This window comes from Pipistrellus hanaki (genome assembly GCF_964339955.1).
Source record: "Pipistrellus hanaki genome assembly, chromosome: 4".
Lineage (NCBI taxonomy): Eukaryota > Metazoa > Chordata > Mammalia > Chiroptera > Vespertilionidae > Pipistrellus > Pipistrellus hanaki.
Genome location: NC_140506.1, coordinates 38537089 through 38557479, shown reverse-complemented (window position 1 = coordinate 38557479; position 20391 = coordinate 38537089). Strand labels below are relative to the sequence as shown.

Sequence of the window (20391 nt, the reverse complement as noted above, 5' to 3'; positions counted from 1 at the left end):
ACCTAGTCTCTTCAGGACTTTATACCTATATATTAATCTCTGGTTTTAACTTATTGAGGTTTTAGTTAACATAGTTTTCTTTTTAATGGCAGGTATCACTTAAAAACAAACAAACAAAAAAAACCTTTTATTTTTAATTTCAGGTGGTACTACTTAAATAGCAAAGTTCATATTTGGTCAGTTTTTAAGAAAACATTTTTCATTGGCCTAAGAATAAAGATTCCTTTAACCACAGCATACACAGTTATGTTTACTATTTCAAGTGTGAGTACTAGTAATAATTTCAGTCCAACTTCAAATACTTAGAATGTTTGTAAAATGGTTTCTGTCCCTTACTGAGACAGAGTTAGCAATCAGACCTAGATTGGGTGTTCAAAATTGAAAACTGTGTTAGGCAAAAAATGAACCACCACTGATGGTAATACTACAGAAATATTTGTTATGTAGCCTCTCAAAATATTTTAAAAATCCAGACAACCTCAGTAGGTTCCCAGGTTACAGCCTAAAAGGGGCCACGGCCATCCTGTTACTGGCAGTAAAATGACTTGTCATCTGGGGGAGATTGTGGGCAGATAGCTGTTATCTGATACTCGGTTGGTAGTAGAGTGCCCTTATCACACCTCCAGAAAGAGAGAGTGATCAACTGTCTGTACATTATCTCTGTTCAGCAGCTGCCAAGTAAACTAAAAAATGAATCTAAGTTGCCCTGGTGGTTGTATAATAGCTCAGTGGTTAGAACGTCAGCCCAAGCACCAAAGGGTTGGGGGTTTAATTCCAGTCAAGGACACATATCTGGGTTGCAGGTTTTTAAAAAAAATATATTTTATTGATTTTTTACAGAGAGGAAGGGAGAGAGATAGAGAGCCAGAAATGTTGATGAGAGAGAAACATCAACCTGCTGCCTCCTGCACACCCCCCACCTGGGATGTGCCCCCAACCAACGTATATGCCCTTGACCGGAATCGAACCCGGGACCTTTCAGTCCGCAGACCGACACTCTACCGCTGAGCCAAACCGGTTTCGGCTGGGTTGCAGGTTTGAACCCTGGCCCATACGGGAGACAGCCAATCTATGTGTCTCTCTCACATTGATGTTTCTTTATTTCTCTCTCTTACTCCCTTTCTCCATTCCACTCTCTCTGAAAATCAATGGAAAAAAAGATCTTTGAGTGAGGATTAACAGCAATAACAACAAGAGTCTAAGTGTACTTTGTAATATTTGAATAGTGCTGGAATCGGCAGGTCCTACTTGCAGGGTGTGAGGTGGGAGACAGGTGCTTTGAAATAGCCACTGTCTAGTCTGAGTTGTACTACAGAGAAGAAGGTCCCAGTGATGAACCTTTACTCTTTAAGCTACCTGAATTTTCCCCAAGTGAGTCTGAGTTACAACAGGTTTTTCTGATTTAACTGTGGTTACTTTGTTTTTCCTTTGCAAGTTCTGGACGCCCACGGGAAGAACATCACGATCTGTGCGCCTGCCTTTGGTCAGGACCTGTACAGGGACGAGAACTTGGTTACTGGACTGGGTACCACTCTCCTGTTTGCGTGCATCTTATATTCCTGGTAAGCTGTAGGATTACCTGAGCTCATCTTCACAGACTTTTAAAGTGCAGAGAAGAATTTAAATAAGTTTTAGCAGCTGCGAGGCAGGAAAACAAATACTACCTTCTGAGGAAGAAGGAGAATAGAAATAGTAGGTGTTTGGACTTCATTGGTCTTATGTTTATAGGAGATAAATAAAATAAGTATGTGATACGTTGCTACCCTTTAAAAGACCATTGACTGTTACTTGCTAAAGCATTATTGGACGGCAAGTGAACACAAAGTGAGCTGTGTGCCAGGATGTTTGGAGAACTTGCTCATCCAAGGGAAATACCATTTGTTCTACTTTTGATGCAGAACACAAAGCACTTCGTACACGGTCATTTTGTGCCTTATCGAGGAACGACAGGAAGTACCCCCCCCCCCTTTTTTTTATGCTGAAACCCACAATGCTGTTAAGGAGCTCAGAGCTCTCCAAAAGTAGGTGTGACACGTAAGCAGGCTGCACTTCACATGCTTATGGTGGGGTTTCTTACACCTTTAAAATGTTTAAAAGATTGCCAGCGAGAGAACAGTAAGGGATGGAAATGGTTTGTTTCTTATTCTGGGTAGATATTTCACGGATAATTACGTTCTCCTGTGACGGTCACCTTTTCATGGTTAGGTTTTGCTTCTGTGTTCTGTTGGATATGGTTCAGTATCTAAACATTTCCACTTGTCCTGGGCACGTTATAGTCTTCCTTTGGCTGGAATGAAATGATGCTGGTGGTGATACCTTGTATAAATAAAACATCTTTCCGGGCAAGTTGGCCTTTTCTCTTATAGCTTCTAACAGCCCCTCATGGTAGAAAGGGACCAAGCACTTGCATGTGTTGCAGGTGGTTGTGACGCTGATGCTCACACTGCCTTTGGTATGGTAACAGCTTCTCCTCGTTGCACCAGGAGGGACCATGGTGTTAGTCCACACAAACCCAGGGAAAGGCCCCAAGACTGAAACTCAGACTCTGTAAACAAAACAGAGGGCAAAGAAAGAGGTTAGCCCCCCCAGTCTGGTAATTAGATTTTTTTGAGGAAAACTTACGTACGAGGCATGCCGTGGGCGGTTGTAGGACCAAATAGATCCCTGTGCCTCCTGCAGGTGCCGAAGAATTATAGAGGGTAAAGGGGGATGGGGCTCCAACTCTGCCAGGCACGGAAATTACTGATAGAATTGCCACAAACGGTGTCATTTTGCAGCATGGAATCTTGACCCTCTCAGACTTTCACCGCCATGCTTGAATGAGTGATGCTAAATAAAACATCACTTCTTCCAGACCTCAGAGGCACCACAGTGGAGGTTGGTGTGGCCTGGTCCCGTGGTCGGCAAACTGCGGCTCGCGAGCCACATGCGGCTCTTTGGCCCCTTGAGTGTGGCTCTTCCACAAAATACCATGGCCTGGGCGAGTCTATTTGGAAGAAGTGGCGTTAGAAGAAGTTTAAGTTTAAAAAATTTGGCTCTCCAAAGAAATTCCAATCGTTGTAACTGTTGATATTTGGCTCTCTTGACTAATGAGTTTGCCAACTACTGGTCTAGTCTGATAGTCCTCAAAAGATAACAATGTCCAAAGCTGACAGCTGCTACTTAAAGTCTGTCTAAATGCCAATAGCAAGTGTTAATAGAATGCTAGTAATTAAACTGCAAAACCATGGTGCCGGATGGGAGAGGAGGTGGGAAGCAGCAGCCACTCACCGAGCAGAGAGCAGGGTAAGCAGGCGGTGCCCGCCGGGCGTGTGTAACGCACTGTGGGAAGCTCACAGCGGGGTTGGGGGTGTGGGGTGGGTGAAGGAGGTTTGCTCAGTGTCCACTGCAGCTCCGCCAGGGAAGTGAGCGCAGGCCTGGTAAGTCGGGCGGAGAATAAAGGGAATTCCTGCCGGCGTGGGAGGCGGCCCATCCGGAGGTTTTCAAATCATGGCTTCTGGAGTTTATGCTTTCCTCCCAGGCTCAGGAGGTGTTACAAAAAGAGGTTGGGAGGAAACTGTCATCTGAACACGATTGCAGGAATTTCTAGAATTTTTGATAGAATCTATAGGAAGCTGGAAGGCTCGGTAGTGTGTGTGCACATTAAAGGGAGACGAAGTCACCCGTTGACTTTCAATGGAAGGCCAGGCTGGCTGGGGCTGACTTTTCCGTAGGCCATAGAAGGCTCACTGTGCTATCTTCTTCCCTATTCATGTATAGGAACCCCTCTACACACCCATCCCTCCCCGCCCCCGCAGCACACACCCCACACACACCACTTTAGGGGGCTCTCATGATGCCCTCCATCCTCAGTTCCTGGTTCTCTGCTCCAAGTTTTGCTGCTGACACGCTCGCTGTGTGTGTGTTTTGCTCTTTTGTGGTCTCAGCTTGGAGGAAGGGCTTGGCCCAAACTCACTCCCTGGCTTTCTGACTGAGGCCTCCCTTTCTCCAGGCCCCTTCTGCTGCCTCCAGGCATCACTGTGATGAGGAAGTGTCACAGCTTGGACCCCATGCAGGATGCCCCACTGGCTCATTCTACAGGCCGGTCCCCCCACACCCGCCTTGGCCTGGCTCCTTGTGACAGGCCCTGACTTCCCCCAGCTATCCCTTACTCCCCTCCTTGGCCTCTTGGCTTTGAGAGTATTCTTCTGTTGGTTTCAGATTCAAGCTGTCAGGCTGGATAGGGTTCAGGAGTCAATCAAGTTCACTCCCCTCACTGTACCTAAAAGAAAATGGGTATGGAGCCTGTTCCTCCAGCTCTGCACCCCCAATTTCAGGACACCTCTCCTCGGGGCTCTTTTGCTGGGCTATTGGAGAGACAGGTCAAAATTTCCCCCCTTGTGTTGGCATGGAGTAAGGTCCGTTCTTCACTCTGGCAGAAAGATAAGCTAGATGGCTCACATAATTATGTTATCAGGAGGTACTTGTGTTGTGAAACGTTACCCAGCTACTTCAAATTCCTGGACAGCTTACACAAGAAAGAATTATATTTTCTCTTGAGCATAACAAAAACTGAAGATAAAACTATAAAAGCTAAGAAAGAATCTTTATTAAATTCCCACCTGGCTAGTTCAAAATGGGACATTCACAGCCATGTTGCATTCAGTGGGGACACAGGTACAAGGTTGGTAAGTTGGCATTAGAAAGATTGGCTTAAAATTAGGAAAATTGGTAAATCAAGGAGGGCTATCTATTCTTGTGTGTTCTGGGCCTGATACTCTGATTTAAGAGGAAGGGAGGGGGAGTATCTTATTTTGGGAATCCTCCAATTTCCAGCCAGCCAGCTAGAAATTCCCATGTTCTGCACCGGGACCTGCTGAGGCCTGCCCCACGCTCCCTTAGGACTCGGGTCTCCTTTGGGAGCCGTGCGTCACCATGTACACGGCAGCGGGAATGTAACTGAATTCCCCACACAAAGCCTGGGATGGCCGTGGCCCTCTCAAAGGCCTGCCTGCACGTTTGTGAGGGAATCAGAATCCGTGGTCTCCCACAGGAAAGTCTGTGCGTGGTTTTGGAGGTTTCCTGTAATCTGGGGGCATTTGGCCGGTGCCAGAAGCACCTGTGTTTGAATCACTCTGTCCCTGTGGGCAGGGCAGAGGTACAGAGAGGCATCTTATCGTTTTGGTTGTCACGGTGACTGTACGCCACTGCTGGCTTTTTGTGACGGGGACCGAGCCCGGCGGCCATGCTGCCGTGCAGTGGACATTCTCTGCGTGGGAAAGCATTGTCCCAGCCGAATGCTGTCAGTCTCCTGCGCCCCCCACAGGAAGGCCTGGTCAACACCGCTCACATCTGAGGTCTAGGAGACGAGATTAGGGACAATCTGGGAATTATTTTACAACAGTTTGTCTCTCACTGACCAAGTAGATGGGTCAATGACAGCCAGAATATAGACAGAAAGAATTTTCTGTGTTTTTTTTTAAGAGCTTGTAAAAAAAAGTATTTTCTTAATAATCCCAAGAAAAGTGTTTTGTGGGGTAAGGCCACGACTGAATAAAGACCTTATTTTACAGTAACATCTACTTGTAGAAGTCATACATCACAATGAACTGAATATAGGTCCTTCAAGGAGGATAAAAACTTCCCTTTTCAGTGCTGATGGTAGAAGTGAAGCCGCAAAAGTGCCAGAATCAAAGCTTTGTTTTTCTGAAACCGTCTATTGCAAAGAATTTATAAAATGGATATATATTCTTCTCTCTTTAAAGTATATCATCTTTTAGGTGAAAATTCCAGATACTGATCTCTTCCTAAAATTGAAAGTTATATTTATCCCCATGGAAACTGTATACTATCTTAAATTAACTCATAGGCACAAGATATAGGACACTTAAATGCAGGAGCAAGGTGTCTATTTCTTGGGTGCACAGCCAGTGGAATTTTTCTGTCATTCCTCTACCCAGGCTCAGAGTCAGGAGGTGGGAGTAGAGTGGGCCTCAATTAGCATCCATCTGCTCAAAGCAGAAATGAAAGTGATGCTGTTGGTCTTTAGTGGACCACAAAAGAAGCAATAGCTTGGATCCCAGAGGACTTCTTTATGACTAAGGCTTTTTATTGTTTACTAGAAGCCCAGTGCACGAATTCGTGTACATTGAAAGGAAATTAATTAGAAGAAATATTTTAGAGGCCAGGCAGGGACTGCAGGAGGTTGGCTCCAGGGCGTGTCTGGCCCATCTCGCCCAATCCCCATTGGGGCTGATCAGAGCCGGCTGGCTAGGGAGGAACTGCGGGAGGGCTCCAGGGAATGTCTGGCCCGTTTCGCCCAGTCCTAATCCACCAGACCCCAGCAGCAAGCTAACCTATTCCTCAGAGACTCTGTCCCCTGATGGTCAGTGCACATCATAACGACTGGTCAAGTGGTTGAGCAAATGGTCGACAAAGTGGTTGACCAATTGGTCGGACACCTAGCCAGTTAGGCATATATATATATATATATATTTGCATCTCATTGATCTCTTCTCTCCTTGGGAAAGAGGATGAGAATGAGCAGAGAAGCAGTGTTTCCTCATGAGGTTTATTTGGTAAAAAGAACCTGTTAATTTCTGCCTCTCTACTAGCCAACACTCCTCAATCTGTCACCTTCCCACACACATACCACTCCACCTGCCTCCGGTTAGCACTGATGCTGCGTTGTGGGCAGGGGTTGCACTGAGTCCTCAGTGCTTAGAATAGGGCCTGACACATGGCAGGCCTTCAGTAAATATGTGCTAAGCACAGTTATACAGTTAGATGGAACCCTAAGTATAATTTGCTTAAAATCTCCCACCCTTTTACCCCCCCCTCCCCAAAGGGAAAATAAATACTCCTGTAAGTCAAAATTTACAACATTTTACCTCTCAAGGTATGGGGAAAGTGGCAAGAAGATTTTTTTTTTTTAAATCACACCCACAGCTAGTCAGTCTATATTGGATTTCTAAACAGAAAACCTTGTTCTGCCGTAGGCTGATTGCCACAGAGAGTGACTGTGACCTTCGCTTTTCATGCCCTGGGTTATTGCCATCTCTGGGTTCCTCCGTTGCTTTTGATCCCTTCTAAGTGAGAATGGTCAAAGGGAGGAAAGCGATAAAAGTGAAATCAGAAAATCATTTTGGCAGTTAAGGGAAGAGAGGCAAAAACCAAGATAATGGGACCAAAAGGCATCTTATTTCTTTGCAGACTTCTGTTTGCACAAAACTTATCTAATGCGAGTCATGTAAACAGCATTAGCTGTAGACTCGGTCAGCCGGTTTTGGAATACAGTGGATATTTAAACAGACTACATTTATCTAAGCAGGGAGGACTGTGGGTGCAGTGAGTCTCTCACTGGACACTGGCCAGACGGCCCTGCCCTTCCTCTGATGGCACATAGCACGCCCATGTGCTCTGCTGACCTTTCTGTTTGTTTCCTAGTTTGACATCGACCACGAGATCGAGTTCCGATGCTCTGCAGGGGCGCTACGCAGCGCCCGAACTGGAAGTAAGCCCCTTTCATTTTCCTGTCCTGCTTGTCTCCGAAGACCCGCTTCCCAGCAAGGCTTTTATGTTTGTGTGTCTCTTTATTGATCTGCAGTCCATGATCCCAAGAATACAATTTTTGTTCATAAAGAAATATCCTATATACACGACGGGATTACAATCCTTGATTTTCCTCCAACAAGATTGGCCTCTCGTGTGGCATCCCACCTCCCACCAGGAGCCTGGGTGGCTCTGTCAAGCCGTTCTTTGTTCTCCCGTCACAATGGAATGTGTGTGGTTTTCCACAATTTTTAGTCCGTTCCTCTGTTTTATACCTGCCTTTGCCTTCCACAAACAGCACAGCTGTGGGGCTATGTACTAGCTGTTCCAGAGGAGGAGAGAAGGGTGGAGAAGGGGAGGAACCGGCATCTGCTGCATGCCACAGGGCTGAACGCTGTCTGTACGTTAGCCTACTTATGGGTGTCAGTTCCATCAGGGGGGCATTTCACTGGGTAAAGAATTGTGAGCAATAGGTGTCCAGAGAATCATACTGCTTGGCAGATGCCAGTGGTCAGCAGAGTGTATTTTGTTACCATGGAACATCCAGAGTTTAAAAAGGTCTAACCAGATGGAGGCAGCCAGGAAAAAACTTAGCCCTGACCCCAAGAATAGAAAGAACGGGAAGTCCAGTGGTAGCTGAGACTTGTGGCACTTGCTATGTTCCAGGCACTGTTCTAGGCGCTACATACGTCATTTCATTTTATCCTCATAAAAACCCAATGAGGGTTTTCTCTTCATTTTCTCCCCCCCTCTTCATTTTGCAAAGTCATTTAAACTTTTGATTTGCCAGCATTCAGCCATGAGCCTGTGTTCCTAACCCCTGATACCCAAGAGCTCAGATGCTGCTCCTGGCCTGGCTGGGCCGGGAGCCCTGCCTGGCATCCCGTCCTGGCTGCATCCTAGTGGCTTTCCCTGGATTTAAGAGCCCTGGCTTATCTGATGGGCGCTTCCTCCTGCAGCTGCGTCTCTGGGGATGGTCTCTCCGGCACCCGCGCTGGAGAGAGGGAACCATTGTGAAGGCTTGTCAGTCTGCCAGCATCATTCCCCAGCTCTCTCAGTCACTGAAAAAGGAGACTGAATAAGAGAGTAAGTGAGGAGACTGAGTGAGAGAATGGTCTCTGGAAGGCAGGCATTTGTTCTCACCACCCACCGGGTGACCACCTGCTGGGGTGGTACCTTACGGTTTCAATATCCCTATTGTGCACAGAGCTAATGTGCAAAGAACAGCGCGTCTCTAAGTACCATGTGAGAGAGGATGTTTTTCTTTCTCCGAGGAAAAAGCCCAGAGTTTCCTTTGGAAGTGGAGAGCATGCAGGACGGGAGTGGGTTTGCTCTCCTTGCATCACGTTTCACAGGGAACTCCTTTGAAAGAGAGTTAGTTTCTTGTGGAAACTTAAGCTTCTGAAGAACTGGGATCCCAGCACACCGTATCTCAGGCCTCCTGAATAAATTAGTGAGTCTTTGGCTGTGTCACTTGATGCAAGATTCTGTCAAGGCCAGTCCCTCTATTACAAGTGCCCTTGATGTGGGCGGGAAACAGGGACGTGGCCTTGAGGTGGATAAGTGGGGTGAAGGCCTAGGCCCCCAAGTCCTTGTCCTTGGCTCTCTGTTCTTTGTAGTCAAAATATTATCAGCCAGAGTGTCCAGGACCCAGCGCTTCCCAGACCTCCTTGGGTACTTGTGTTTCTTATTTGTTTATTAGCATACTTCTGAAATCATGTAGTTCTTTTTCATAACCTGATATTTTTAAAATTAAGCTTATTACGTTTAGTAAGTTAGGAACGGGGTATGAAATTTGAAAGGTCCCAAAGGCTCTTCAAAGGGAAGAGTCCCACCCATCCCTGTCCCCGGCACCCCTGTGCCATCTGAGCAGCCCGGTTTTTACAGGAAGGGGAGGTAGGCCTCCTGCTTCCAGATCCCTTAGTGTTGCCATCGCTGATTCTCTTGGCTCCACCGCCTCCTGGATATCACATGCTTCTGGTTGCCTCTTGTGAGTCATGGGCCTTGGAGTCCCCATCCCGCACTCATTCTCAGCTCCTATCACTAGGCTGGTGTCCTGACCTCAGTTTCCTCAGCTGTAAGTGGGATAATAATCCCAGCCTCAAAGGCTGGAGAGGGTTTTTAAGGAAGTAACGAGTAGAGCAAAGCACCAGGAGTGAGCTCCAGGAGAGCGGGGACCTTGTCTCGTTCACTTTATGTCTCAGGTTGAGTTTTTCAGAAGCAGCTGCCCAGGCAGTGTGATGAGCAGGGTATTTATTAGTGAAAGGGAAGTGAGAAAAGAAAGGGAAGAGGCAGAGGGGACAGAGGTCGATGTTGAAGGGCGCTGCAGGCTGGACAAATCTTTTCTGACCCCCAACGCATAGGGAAAATATGGCTCATCGGGCCTGTCCCTTTCACCCCTGTGTGAGCATTCATTCCTGTGGTTTGTCCGGGAAGGGCTTGCCCTCCGGCAGGGTGACTCTGCTGCTGGGCAGAGCCTGGGAGCTGCAGTCTAGAGACTGTCTGCGCACAGCAGGCGCAGTAACTGAGGGTGTTCCTTTGAGGGCAGCTCCTGCAGCCCATGGTATTTACCACCACCAGCACCCTGAGCATCGGGAGGAGCAGGTGCTCAGTTAAAACCTCCCGAAGGGTGAAGTGTGCAGTTCTGGGCCTGGGATGGAATTCAGACGGGGCCGGCTTGGCACGCAGTGGCCTTGGATGCTTTACTGATGTGGGGAGCATGGAGCACGTCACCTGACTGTTGGTTTTGCTCTCTCAGGTGGCTCGGTGTTGCTTTTGCTTCGGTCCCTACGGAGGTGAGTAGAGAACTTCGCACCTGTGTGGCCCTGCAGACCTGTAGCTCTAGCCTGTAGGCGTTTGGGATTCACGTACAGATAACTGCATGGTGAGGGGAGACTTTTTTCCAAGGCCAGTTTACCGTGTGCGTACTTTTCATATTCTCCCCAAAGGGTTGTGAGGTTTTCTTGGTTTGTTTCGCTATTCTGGCAGGCAAGAAATCAGTCTAACATTTTGGCTCATATTTAAGTTATCCAGTGAGATTTAGAGAAGCAGAAAGTACGTTTTTTAAAGGAATGAAAATTGGGGAAATACCAAGAGGTCCTGACACCATGGTTTGGACCATTTATTTTCCTCAACTTAACTTTTCTTCTTGAATTGGAGAGTCCCGGGGGCTTGAGAACTCCTGGTCTATTCTCTCTCACTTTCTTGTGAGCTGATAATAAGTTTTGTGTTTTCAATGGCTTTTTTTTTTTTTTTTCCTGCTCTATTGAATAGGGCAGCTCAGTTGGTTAGTACGTGGTCCCCACTAGTATATGCCAAGGTTGTGAGTTCAATTCCTGGTCAGGGCACATACAAGAATCAACCAGTGAGTGCATAAATAAGTAGAACAATGAACTGATGTTTCTCTCTCTCTCTCTCTCTCTCTCTTTCTCCCTCCTTCCCTCATCAATAAAAATAAATAAACTTGACTTGATATCCCAATAAGATTTAAAATAAATAAGTAAAATGAGTGGGATGTTAGGTTAACTCATCCTGTTCAGGAAGGTTCTGGGGTAGGTGGGGGTTTGTGCTTCTGGCATAGATGAAAATTGCCTTAAGGTACAAGTGGCTTTTGGCCTCTTTTCTACGAACAGCCCCTGGGTTGAAACGAGTGTGTCTCTGCTACAGCGGTCCGTGTGTGTGTGTGTGTTCACTCGCTGAGCTGATGCTGGCTTTGTGGTTCACAGACGCTGAAGACCCGCAGAATATGAAAGAGGGGCCGGGCGTCATTTATGACGAGAAGAGAAGCACTGTCTACAGCTATTCCTATTTCCACTGGGTCTTCTTCTTGGCTTCCCTCTATGTGATGATGACCGTCACCAACTGGTTCAAGTGAGTGGCCGCCTTGGTAGGGGTGTTAGAAGGGGCGTCCTTACAAAAGCAGGTGAGTCCTGTTCCTTAGGGCGCTGAGGCACAGAGCACATCTCCAGAGTCAGCTAGTGGTTTTCCAAGTCAATCAGTGCTCACCTTTACAGAAACAGATCAAGGTTAGTCTAGCAGCATACTTTTAACCCTGGTTCTTGCCAAGGCTTACTGTACTGCAACTTTAAAAAAAAAAAAGAAAGAAAGAAAGAAAAGGAAATTTAACTGCATATGGGTAGTCTTGAAAAACAGTAATGGTAATGGAGGAAGCACTTGGAATTCTTAAGTAATCATCTATGGAGGAAGCACTTGGAATTCTTAAGTAATCATCTGCTTTTTAAAAATTGTATTAAATTCATTGGGATGACGACACTGGGTAAAAAGATCATTGTTTTCAAATGTATAGTTCCATAATACATCACCCGTATACATTATCTGCCTTGTGTACTCATCCCTTTTCTACTTTTGAAAAGGGATTTTGACCTTTTTTTCTTCACCCTTTCATTACAAAAGTTGAAAACAGCTTTTAAAAAAACTAATATGGAAATATAAAAAGTAACAGTAACTCCCTCCCCTAATCACTGCTAACAATATAGTATATATTCGTTTTCTATGCATTTACAACTTTTTTTTTTAACATAAATATGATTATACATATTACACCCCTTTTGAGGTTTTTTATTTATTTATTTTTTTATTAACTTGGCAGTACATAATACACCTGACTTGTCCTGTCACAACATAGAGACCCTTTTGAATTATACAGATTATTTTTGCATTATTCTTTAATCCAAAGTTTATGTTGGATACGGATGTGATATAAATTAGGATACACATAGGCTAGACATTGAGGCTTAGTGTGCTTTTTTTTTTTATTCATTCATTCCGCACACATTTGGGTGGCTCCTACGTGCCACACTGTTGTAGGTGGCAGGGCTTACATTCCAATGGGGGTGACTGTGAACCTAACCAGATACAGTGTGTCAGATCGTGGTGAGTTTTGGGGTGAAAAATGAAATGAGGAAGAGGAATAAAGAGTACCTTATGGGGTTGGGGGTGGCGGCTTCAAACAGAGTGACAGGGGATTCTTCCCAAACATCTTCCTGAGGGAGCTTCTGACGCTTCCCCGTGATCCTTGGAAAATTCCCGAGACTTTCTGGCTCAGGAAACTGAAGCAAAAAATGCATGGAGCTGTGATCAATTAGACAGATAGTAAGTGTTGAGGATGTGGGAGACTACACTCCTGGGAGGATTGTAAAAATGGCCCAGCTGCTTTGGAAAACAGTTTGGCAGTTCCTCAAAATGTTAAACATACAGTGACAACATGATTGGGCAATTCTACTCCCAAATATCATATCCACATGAAGAAGAGGCACGTGTACGTCCACACAGAATCTCGTACACGGTGTGCACAGAGGCAGCATTGCTAATCACCAACAAGGGGAAGCAACCCGAATGCCCATCAACTGGTGCCGGGTAAACAGAACGTGCCGTATGAGACAGTGGAGTACTACTCAGCCAGAACGAGGCATAAATTACCGATAGGTGCTGCAGCAGGGATAAACCTTGAAAACATTGAGCGGAGTGAAAAAAGCCAGTCCAAAGAGGCCGCATGATTCCATATGAAAATGAAAATGTCCCAAATAGGCAAATCCGTAAAGACCGAAAGGAGATGGGTGAATGCTGGGGCAGGAGGAGGGGAGGAAATGGGAGGGCAGCTAAAGGGTACAGGGCTTCTTTTTGGGGCCATGAGAATGTGCTAACGTTGACTGTGCTGGTGGTCCCACAAGTCTGTGCACATGGAAGTCATTGAGCTGTGTGCTTTAAGTGGGTGTGAATTACATAAGAATCCAGTTGTTAGGAAAACCGGACAGGCCGGAGGGGGAAAGCAGGGGGACACTTGGTAAAAGAGAATGCTCCCACGGTCCTCCTCCTACCATGACCACGATGGCTCTGTCGTCCCCACAGCTACGAGAGTGCCTACATCGAGACCTTCTTCAGCGGGAGCTGGTCCATCTTCTGGGTCAAGATGGCCTCCTGCTGGGTGTGCGTGCTGCTGTACCTGTGGACGCTGGTGGCGCCCCTCTGCTGTCCCACCCGGCAGTTCTATGTGTGAGGCCTGCCGTCTGAAGGGACGTCCTTTGAGCAAGTGCCCCAGGGGTCTGAGCACTGATGGGCGCTTTTCGAAAAGCTGACTGGCTTCCCCTGGCTTTCATGGGGAGAAACATCTCCTGATGAGCTTTTTAATCCTGAAATTCGAAAAGAAACTACCACGTTATCCCGAAAGAACTGAAAATTTCAACCACGCTGGTCCTGAGTGATGCTGATGTTTTGTTGCGTGTAACCCCTAGACACTGGGGTGGTAGTTAGGCGAGTAGTTTCCTTCTGCATGTGTTCACCAAAACCGTTTGGACTATGACATCTCACAGGGGTGGAAAGTTTACCTTGTGTGGCCTCTCATTCTTCTCCTTGGAATAGAAAACATGCCAGCATCTTGAGCCTTCAGCCCCTGACAGCATGCAGACCCCCGTGCACACCCGGGCCTGCGGGACCCGCACACAGCCCCCTGGTGTTTATAGGGCACAAGAGGCAGCACCTGCTCTTCACCCCACGGGTGCTGCCTCCCCCGGGCCCGCAGACGTCTCCTGTGGGAGTTGTGATGCTGGGAGTCACATCTGCCGTGGTCCTTCTGTCGCCCTTCCTCGGGGTCTCCTCATCCTTCCTGATCTTTCTAACAAAGATCCTTCAGTATCTTTGTTATGTGACAAAGCAGTTTGCTATCACCACCTGTGTGACCCCCTTCCTCCCCCAGTATTATCACTACCTGATCAGAGTCACTGCAATAATTACGACTCTTTATTTGTGAAATTATTCATCATGATAGAACAATACTCATGTTGTTTCCTTTGTCTGAACGATGGAAAGCTACCGTCTTACTTGTTTGTGCCGTTAACAGTCATCATACTTCAGAGCCTTCCCCGGAAGGTCGCTTCCCAGCTGAAACCTGCTGCACCCCTTTCGGTGGTAAGGTCAGCCCCCCAGTTTCTCCTTCCACCTTGCGGCCTTTGCCATGGTAAAGGCAGAGGGCTTTTGATTTCCAGGTGTGTAATGGGGCCACGCTGTCAATGTCCACTGTGGGGCTCTGGCGTAGATTTGCAGAGGTGGGGATCATGGGCAGCGCCTCTGACAGGGCTGACCGGTCAGATACGCCGGTTAATCAAGTTGTAGACGTGACCAAGTATAGTTCGAAGGAAAGGTGGGCTGATGGTGGGGCTTTTTAATGGAGCCATCACTAACTTCCACAGAAATTTCTAAAAGACATGCTTGTAAGCTAATACAGGCTAATGAGATATTGGACTTCGGGCAGCTGCCCAAGAAGATGTCCATTTTTGGTGCTGATGCTCTCAGGCAGGAAAAGAGTTTCCTTGGTGGAAAGTCTGTTAGAGACCCCAGTGGAGAGGCCTCGGGGTGCCCTGTTCGTGTCATGCAGGAGGGAAAGACTCCTCAAGCTCCCTGGCAGAGAAGGTCTGAGGTGGAAAGATGGTCCTGTGCCCTTCTGTATGAATTTGGTCAGAATTTGATCCCACGTAAAGCTAGCTTCCAGTGTGCCAAAAAGCTGGTTTTGGAAATTAGCCAAATCCTTCATTCCTACCTTTTTGCGTCCTCCGAGGAAAACAAATACAATGGATTGATTCTTCTGGGAACTTGCCTTCCTGACAGTGTCTGAGATTCAGTGTTAAAAGGCACTTGTGTGTGAGAAAGAGCCTTTTGTCAGGCCAGGAGCTCTTTGCGCTCAGCAGTGGAAAGATGATCTGGAGCCACAAAGTGAAGAGCTGCCATGGGCAGCCCTGGTCCACCCCGGGGGAGTGGAGTGTGGGCATGGGCACAGGTGGAGGGAGTGGGGCTGGGTGTGCAGCAGCAGCTTCCTGGTTGCTGCAGTGGCCAGCGCAGTGACCCAGGGCTCGAAGGAAGGGAGATCGGCTTCAGGAAAGACCACAAAAGGAGGCGGGTCAAGATCTGGGGTTGTATCAGTGACTAGCTTTGTTGTGTTTTCTCCCTACTAGTTGGGTCTGGTAGCCAGCGATGTGACTTTGGAACTGGTCCTTACAGCATGTCAAGGTCAAGCAGACAAAGTTGAGTATTCCTTGGCCCCCTCCCCCTGCAGAGAGGTGCCCAGGGAAACACAAAAGAAAGCCCATTGCCAACTGTCACTGAAGCTGACTCAATAAAGCACTTCCTTCCTTAGCTTGCCCAGCCAGCCACGGTTTCCAGATGCTTAACACTTGGTGTGTGGCCTGTAGTTCCTTTCTGAAATTTGGTCTGACATAAGAGGCACCATTACAGTCACTGGGTTTTTATTTTATTTTATTCTCAACGGAAAATGTAAGCAAGTGTATCTGAATGGTCAAGAGAGATGCGGATGTACTCTGAGGACTACGGGCATATACATTAAGTTGACGTTCATGATTATTAACTGTAATAAACACTACTCAGGTGATGAGTCAACGTTCAAATAGAGGTTTAAAGAAGCCTACGTTTTTGTGCTGTCGCGATTTAAGAAACTGGAAAAACGGTGCCAATTGCTTTGAATTGCTATAAAGATGGTGTTCACTTGATAAGTTCTTTTTTTTAAATAATCGACTTTTGCTTCTTAACTTTTTGTACATATTTAAAAAGTGCATCCCGAGAAGCTGCTGGTCAGATTCCTTTAGTAACGAAGCCCAACAAGTTTGTAAAACTCTGTTTCCTCTGTGCTGTTCATCCCATGTGGGAGAATGTCCCCCTTTCATTCCCAAGAGTACAACGACTGAGCGGGGGAAGGGGCTCTTTGGGAGTGTGGCCGTATACCTAGCCATGCCACCTGACTGGAGGCCAGAGACTTTTCTATCAAAGCTTTCGGGCACCCTATGCTATCCTTAATGGGTCTTGCTTTTGTTGGTTTTGTTCTCTCAGTTTCTTGGGACATGGCTTGAAGGAATTGGTTGCCAGAGATATTTGGAGTTCTTGGGAGTATAAGGAACTGTGTTCCTGTGGGCTGGGGGAGAGTGAGGTTACTGGGGACTTGGGGTTTGGTGCCCATCAGGAATGCCAGCAGGGGGGCTCCCACACCAGGTTGTTTAGTTCTGGTTCCTCAGAAGTTCCTTCATTATGGTGACCTCTATCTAGTGCTAATTCCATCCACCCGAATAGTCACCCTCTGCCTTTTTAATACGGCCTTTAAAAATTATGTGCTTGGCCCAGCTAAATTTGGCTCAGTGGATAGAACATTAGCTCACGGACTGAAGAGTCCTGGGTTTGATTCTGGTCAAGGGCACGTACCTCAGTTGCAGGCTTGCTACCTGGCCCCAATCAGGGCATGTGTGAGAGGCAACTAATTGATGTATCTCTCCCATTGATGTGTCTCTGTCTCTGCCTCTCCTCCTCCCCTCCATTCCCTCTAAAAATCAATGGAAAAATATCCTCAGTGAGGATTAACAAAAAAATTACAATTATGTGCTTAATTTTGGCCAGAAGTTTACTACCATTGGTGCTTCATATCACCTACAAAAAGGGAGTTCAGAGCCTGCGTTTACGCTACCTGGGCCTGTTTTCTCCCTTGACTGCCTTTCTAAATAGCCTCTCAGTTTGCTGTGCGTTCACGTCCTGCCCCTCTTGGAAAGGAAAGAGGGTTTATCCTGTAAGTAGGAAGGCGTGTCCTTGGGCTAAGACCCTGTAAGAGAACATTGGGCCTTCTTTCTTCACCCAGGAAAAGTGCAGGAGCCACTTGGTCCCTAGGACATCCTTAATTTGCCAATAGCACTAACTCCCTATGGCTTTGTTCTTAAGGCCATCATGTCTCCTGCCATCTTTAATAATGAAACTTGTAAAGACTCAGATGTTTCATTTTTTACTTTTTAAAAATATATTTTTTATTAATTTCAGAGAGGAAGGGAGAGGGAGAGGAAGAGGGGAAAGGGAGAGAGAGAAAGAAAGAGAGAAAAATATCAATGATGAGAATCATCTATCAGCTTCCTCCTGCATGTCCCCTACTGGGGATCGAGCCTGCAACCCGGGCATGTACCCTGACCAAACCATGACCTTCTGGTTCATAGGTCAGTTCTTAACCACTGAGTCACACCAGCTGGGCAAGACTCAGACATTTTAATACAGTGTTGCATTTTAGGCAAAGATGGGCTCTCTAATGTTAGATCTACCTAATTTGTTCGGAGAGCTATTTATTGACACAGATCTTCTGAACTAATGCTTGACATTCTCAAGATCTTTCTCTTTTTTCTTCCTCAGTAAATAATTTGCAGAGATGTTCATTTTACCAAAGAGGCATCCTTTGTTTTGTTTGTTTTGTTTTGTTTTGTTTTGTTTTGTTTTAAAGTAAATTTCTTTCAGCAAAATCTTAATTGGGGAAGGGTAGATTAAGAATACATATGTCCAAATTCACTTCTATAGGAGTTTAATGATATGTGAGTAAAATTATGGAAGAATTCTTGAAGGTAATCCTTTGATGCGAAGGATCCTGGGAAATCCTCTCAGGTAAGGAAAGCTTGTAGTAGATGTGTAATATATGTCTTGAGAGCTATTTATAAGAAATTTAAGAGGATTGTTTGTTTTCATTAAAGATTTAAAGGTTTTTTTTTGTTTTTTTTTACTTTACAAAGAAAACTCTACAAAAATTTTATAGTCATAACTTTGTTAATTTTTTAAACTTTTCTGAAACAATTAGCTGTAGCCAAATTATGTGGTTATGTTTTACACTATTAGAATTTTGGAAATGTAATATGTGTGGCAAATCTACTCTGAAATGTATATGATCTCAGATATGATTAGAGTTTTGGTAACTTTTAAATATTTCCCCCCTTTTAGTCACAAAGACAACTATGAATTTATATTTGTTTTTGAATGCTAATTTTTCTATGAAGCTGACCAGTCTGAAGTTGACCAGTCTTTTCCTATATAGAAAACTCAAAACTTGTTAACTCTTACTTTAATAAAATTTAAAACTGAAAACCACGTTGTTGTTGTTTTCTCCCTTCTTTTGGACACATTTATAATTAAAGTCTTGCTAGCGGTGTTTTCCAAGATGTTGCCTTCAAATGTTAATCAACTCTCTTTTTTTAGAGAGAGTGGAAGGGAGGAGGAGACACACACAGAGAGAAACATCGATGTGAGAGAGACACATCAATTGGTTGCCTCTCACATGGCCTCCGACCAGGGCCAGAGATCAAGCCTGACTGAAATTGAGCCCAGGATCCTCCATTCTGAGGGCGGGCTGACACTCAATTCACTGAGCCAAACTGGCTAGGGCAATCAACTCTCTCTTAAGCTTCTTAGAATCTATTATGTTCTCAAGAACAAAAATATAAACATGGAAACCCATGTTTTTAGCTTCTCCCTGGCTGAAAGCCCCATGGCCTGCTTTCTTCTTCATATGCTTATGCTAGTGACACACTGTCATAAATATGAGAATTAGGGTAAGTCTTTAAAGAAGGTAATGTGTGCTGAAACCGGCTTGGCTCAGTGGATAGAGCATCAGCCTGTGGACTGAAGGGTCCCAGGTTCGATTCCGGTCAAGGGCATGTACTCTAGTTGCGGGCACATCCCCAGTAGGGGGTGTGCAAGAGGCAGCTGATCAATGTTTCTCTCATCAATATTTCTAGCTCTGTTCCTCTCCCTTTCTTAAAAAAAAATCAATAAAATATATTAAAAAAAAAAAAAAAAAAGAAGGTAATGTGTGCCCTCCACTGTGGTTCTTTTTAAGTATTTGGGTATTCTGGGTCTTCTGCATTTCCCTTTAACGTTTAGAATTAGAGCCCAGCCAGTGTGGCTCAGTGGTTGAGCATCAACCTGTGAGCCAAAAGGTCACGGTTCCATTCCCAGTTGGGGCATATATCCAGGTAGTAGGCTTGATCCCCAGTGCGGGGTGTGCAAGAGGTTCTTGCAATGGTTCTCTCTCATCATTGATATTTCTCTCTCTCTCCCTTCTCTGAAATCAATAATATATATATATATATATATATATATATATATATATATATATATATATATATTAAAGTTTAGAATTAGATTTTTAACTTGTCCATTCCCTTGATTGGAATAGCATTGAGTCAGATCAGTTGGGGAAGAGTTGCCGTCATGGATAGTAACAGTAAGTCTGATTTATGATTATAGCTTTCATGTATATAGATCTTTTAAATTTTCTTCAGTAGTATTGTATAACACTGCTGTTTTAATTAATCTTGATACTTCTAATCCTCATTTTAATGAGATTAGTTTCGTGAATTTTTTTGTGTTTCAATAACAAAATTTACCATCTCAACTGTTTAAAGTGTGCAGTCAGTAGGGTTGTCTAAATCCACGTAGTTGTGTAGTCAATCTCCAGGCTGTTTCCATCTTTTGAAACAGACTGTATCCAGGAAACAGTCTTTTCCTCTCCCACCAGCTCCTGGAAACTACCATCCTACTTTTGGTCTCGGTGAATTTGTCACTTGGTCAGTTTTTTCTGCGTGTTTCTTCCCTGATAGGTGCTGACACTGTTGGCTTTGGATGTTTTATCCATCCCAGACGTACGTACTTTGGGATTCACCACTTTTTGTGGTAAATGCTGTCCATGGGTTTTGGGTCGTGTTCTTACATGAGGTTTCAGGAATCTCCATTCACTCTTGAGTTGAACTGCACTAAGACTTTCACACACACCTTTTCTCAGACTCTGATTTTTAGGGTCATTGGTAACCTCCATGTTGCTGAATTCATTGTCCTCATATATATATATATATTTTTAATATATTTTATTGATTTTGTACAGAGAGGAAGGGGGAGAGAGAGAGAGTTAGAAACATCGATGAGAGAGAGTCATCGATCAGCTGCCTCTTGCACATCCCCTACTGGGGATATGCCCGCAACCAAGGTACATGCCCTTGACCGGAATCGAACCCAGGACCCTTCAGTCCCCAAACTGATGCTCTATCC

At 45.4% G+C, this 20391-nt stretch overlaps 1 protein-coding gene across 1 annotated transcript in view; it reads left to right on the top strand.

The window, feature by feature from the left end:
* SERINC5 (serine incorporator 5) overlaps positions 1-18074 on the top strand; it is a 98991-nt gene extending 80917 nt beyond the window's left edge. Inside the window, exons 8-12 of the mRNA XM_084881319.1 lie at positions 1436-1562; positions 7426-7492; positions 10289-10325; positions 11256-11400; positions 13399-18074. Of these exons, the coding sequence (XP_084737445.1) occupies positions 1436-1562; positions 7426-7492; positions 10289-10325; positions 11256-11400; positions 13399-13546 (524 nt within the window). The 3' untranslated portion in view covers positions 13547-18074. The remainder of the gene's footprint in view (positions 1-1435; positions 1563-7425; positions 7493-10288; positions 10326-11255; positions 11401-13398) is intronic.
* Positions 18075-20391: the final 2317 nt, after the last annotated feature.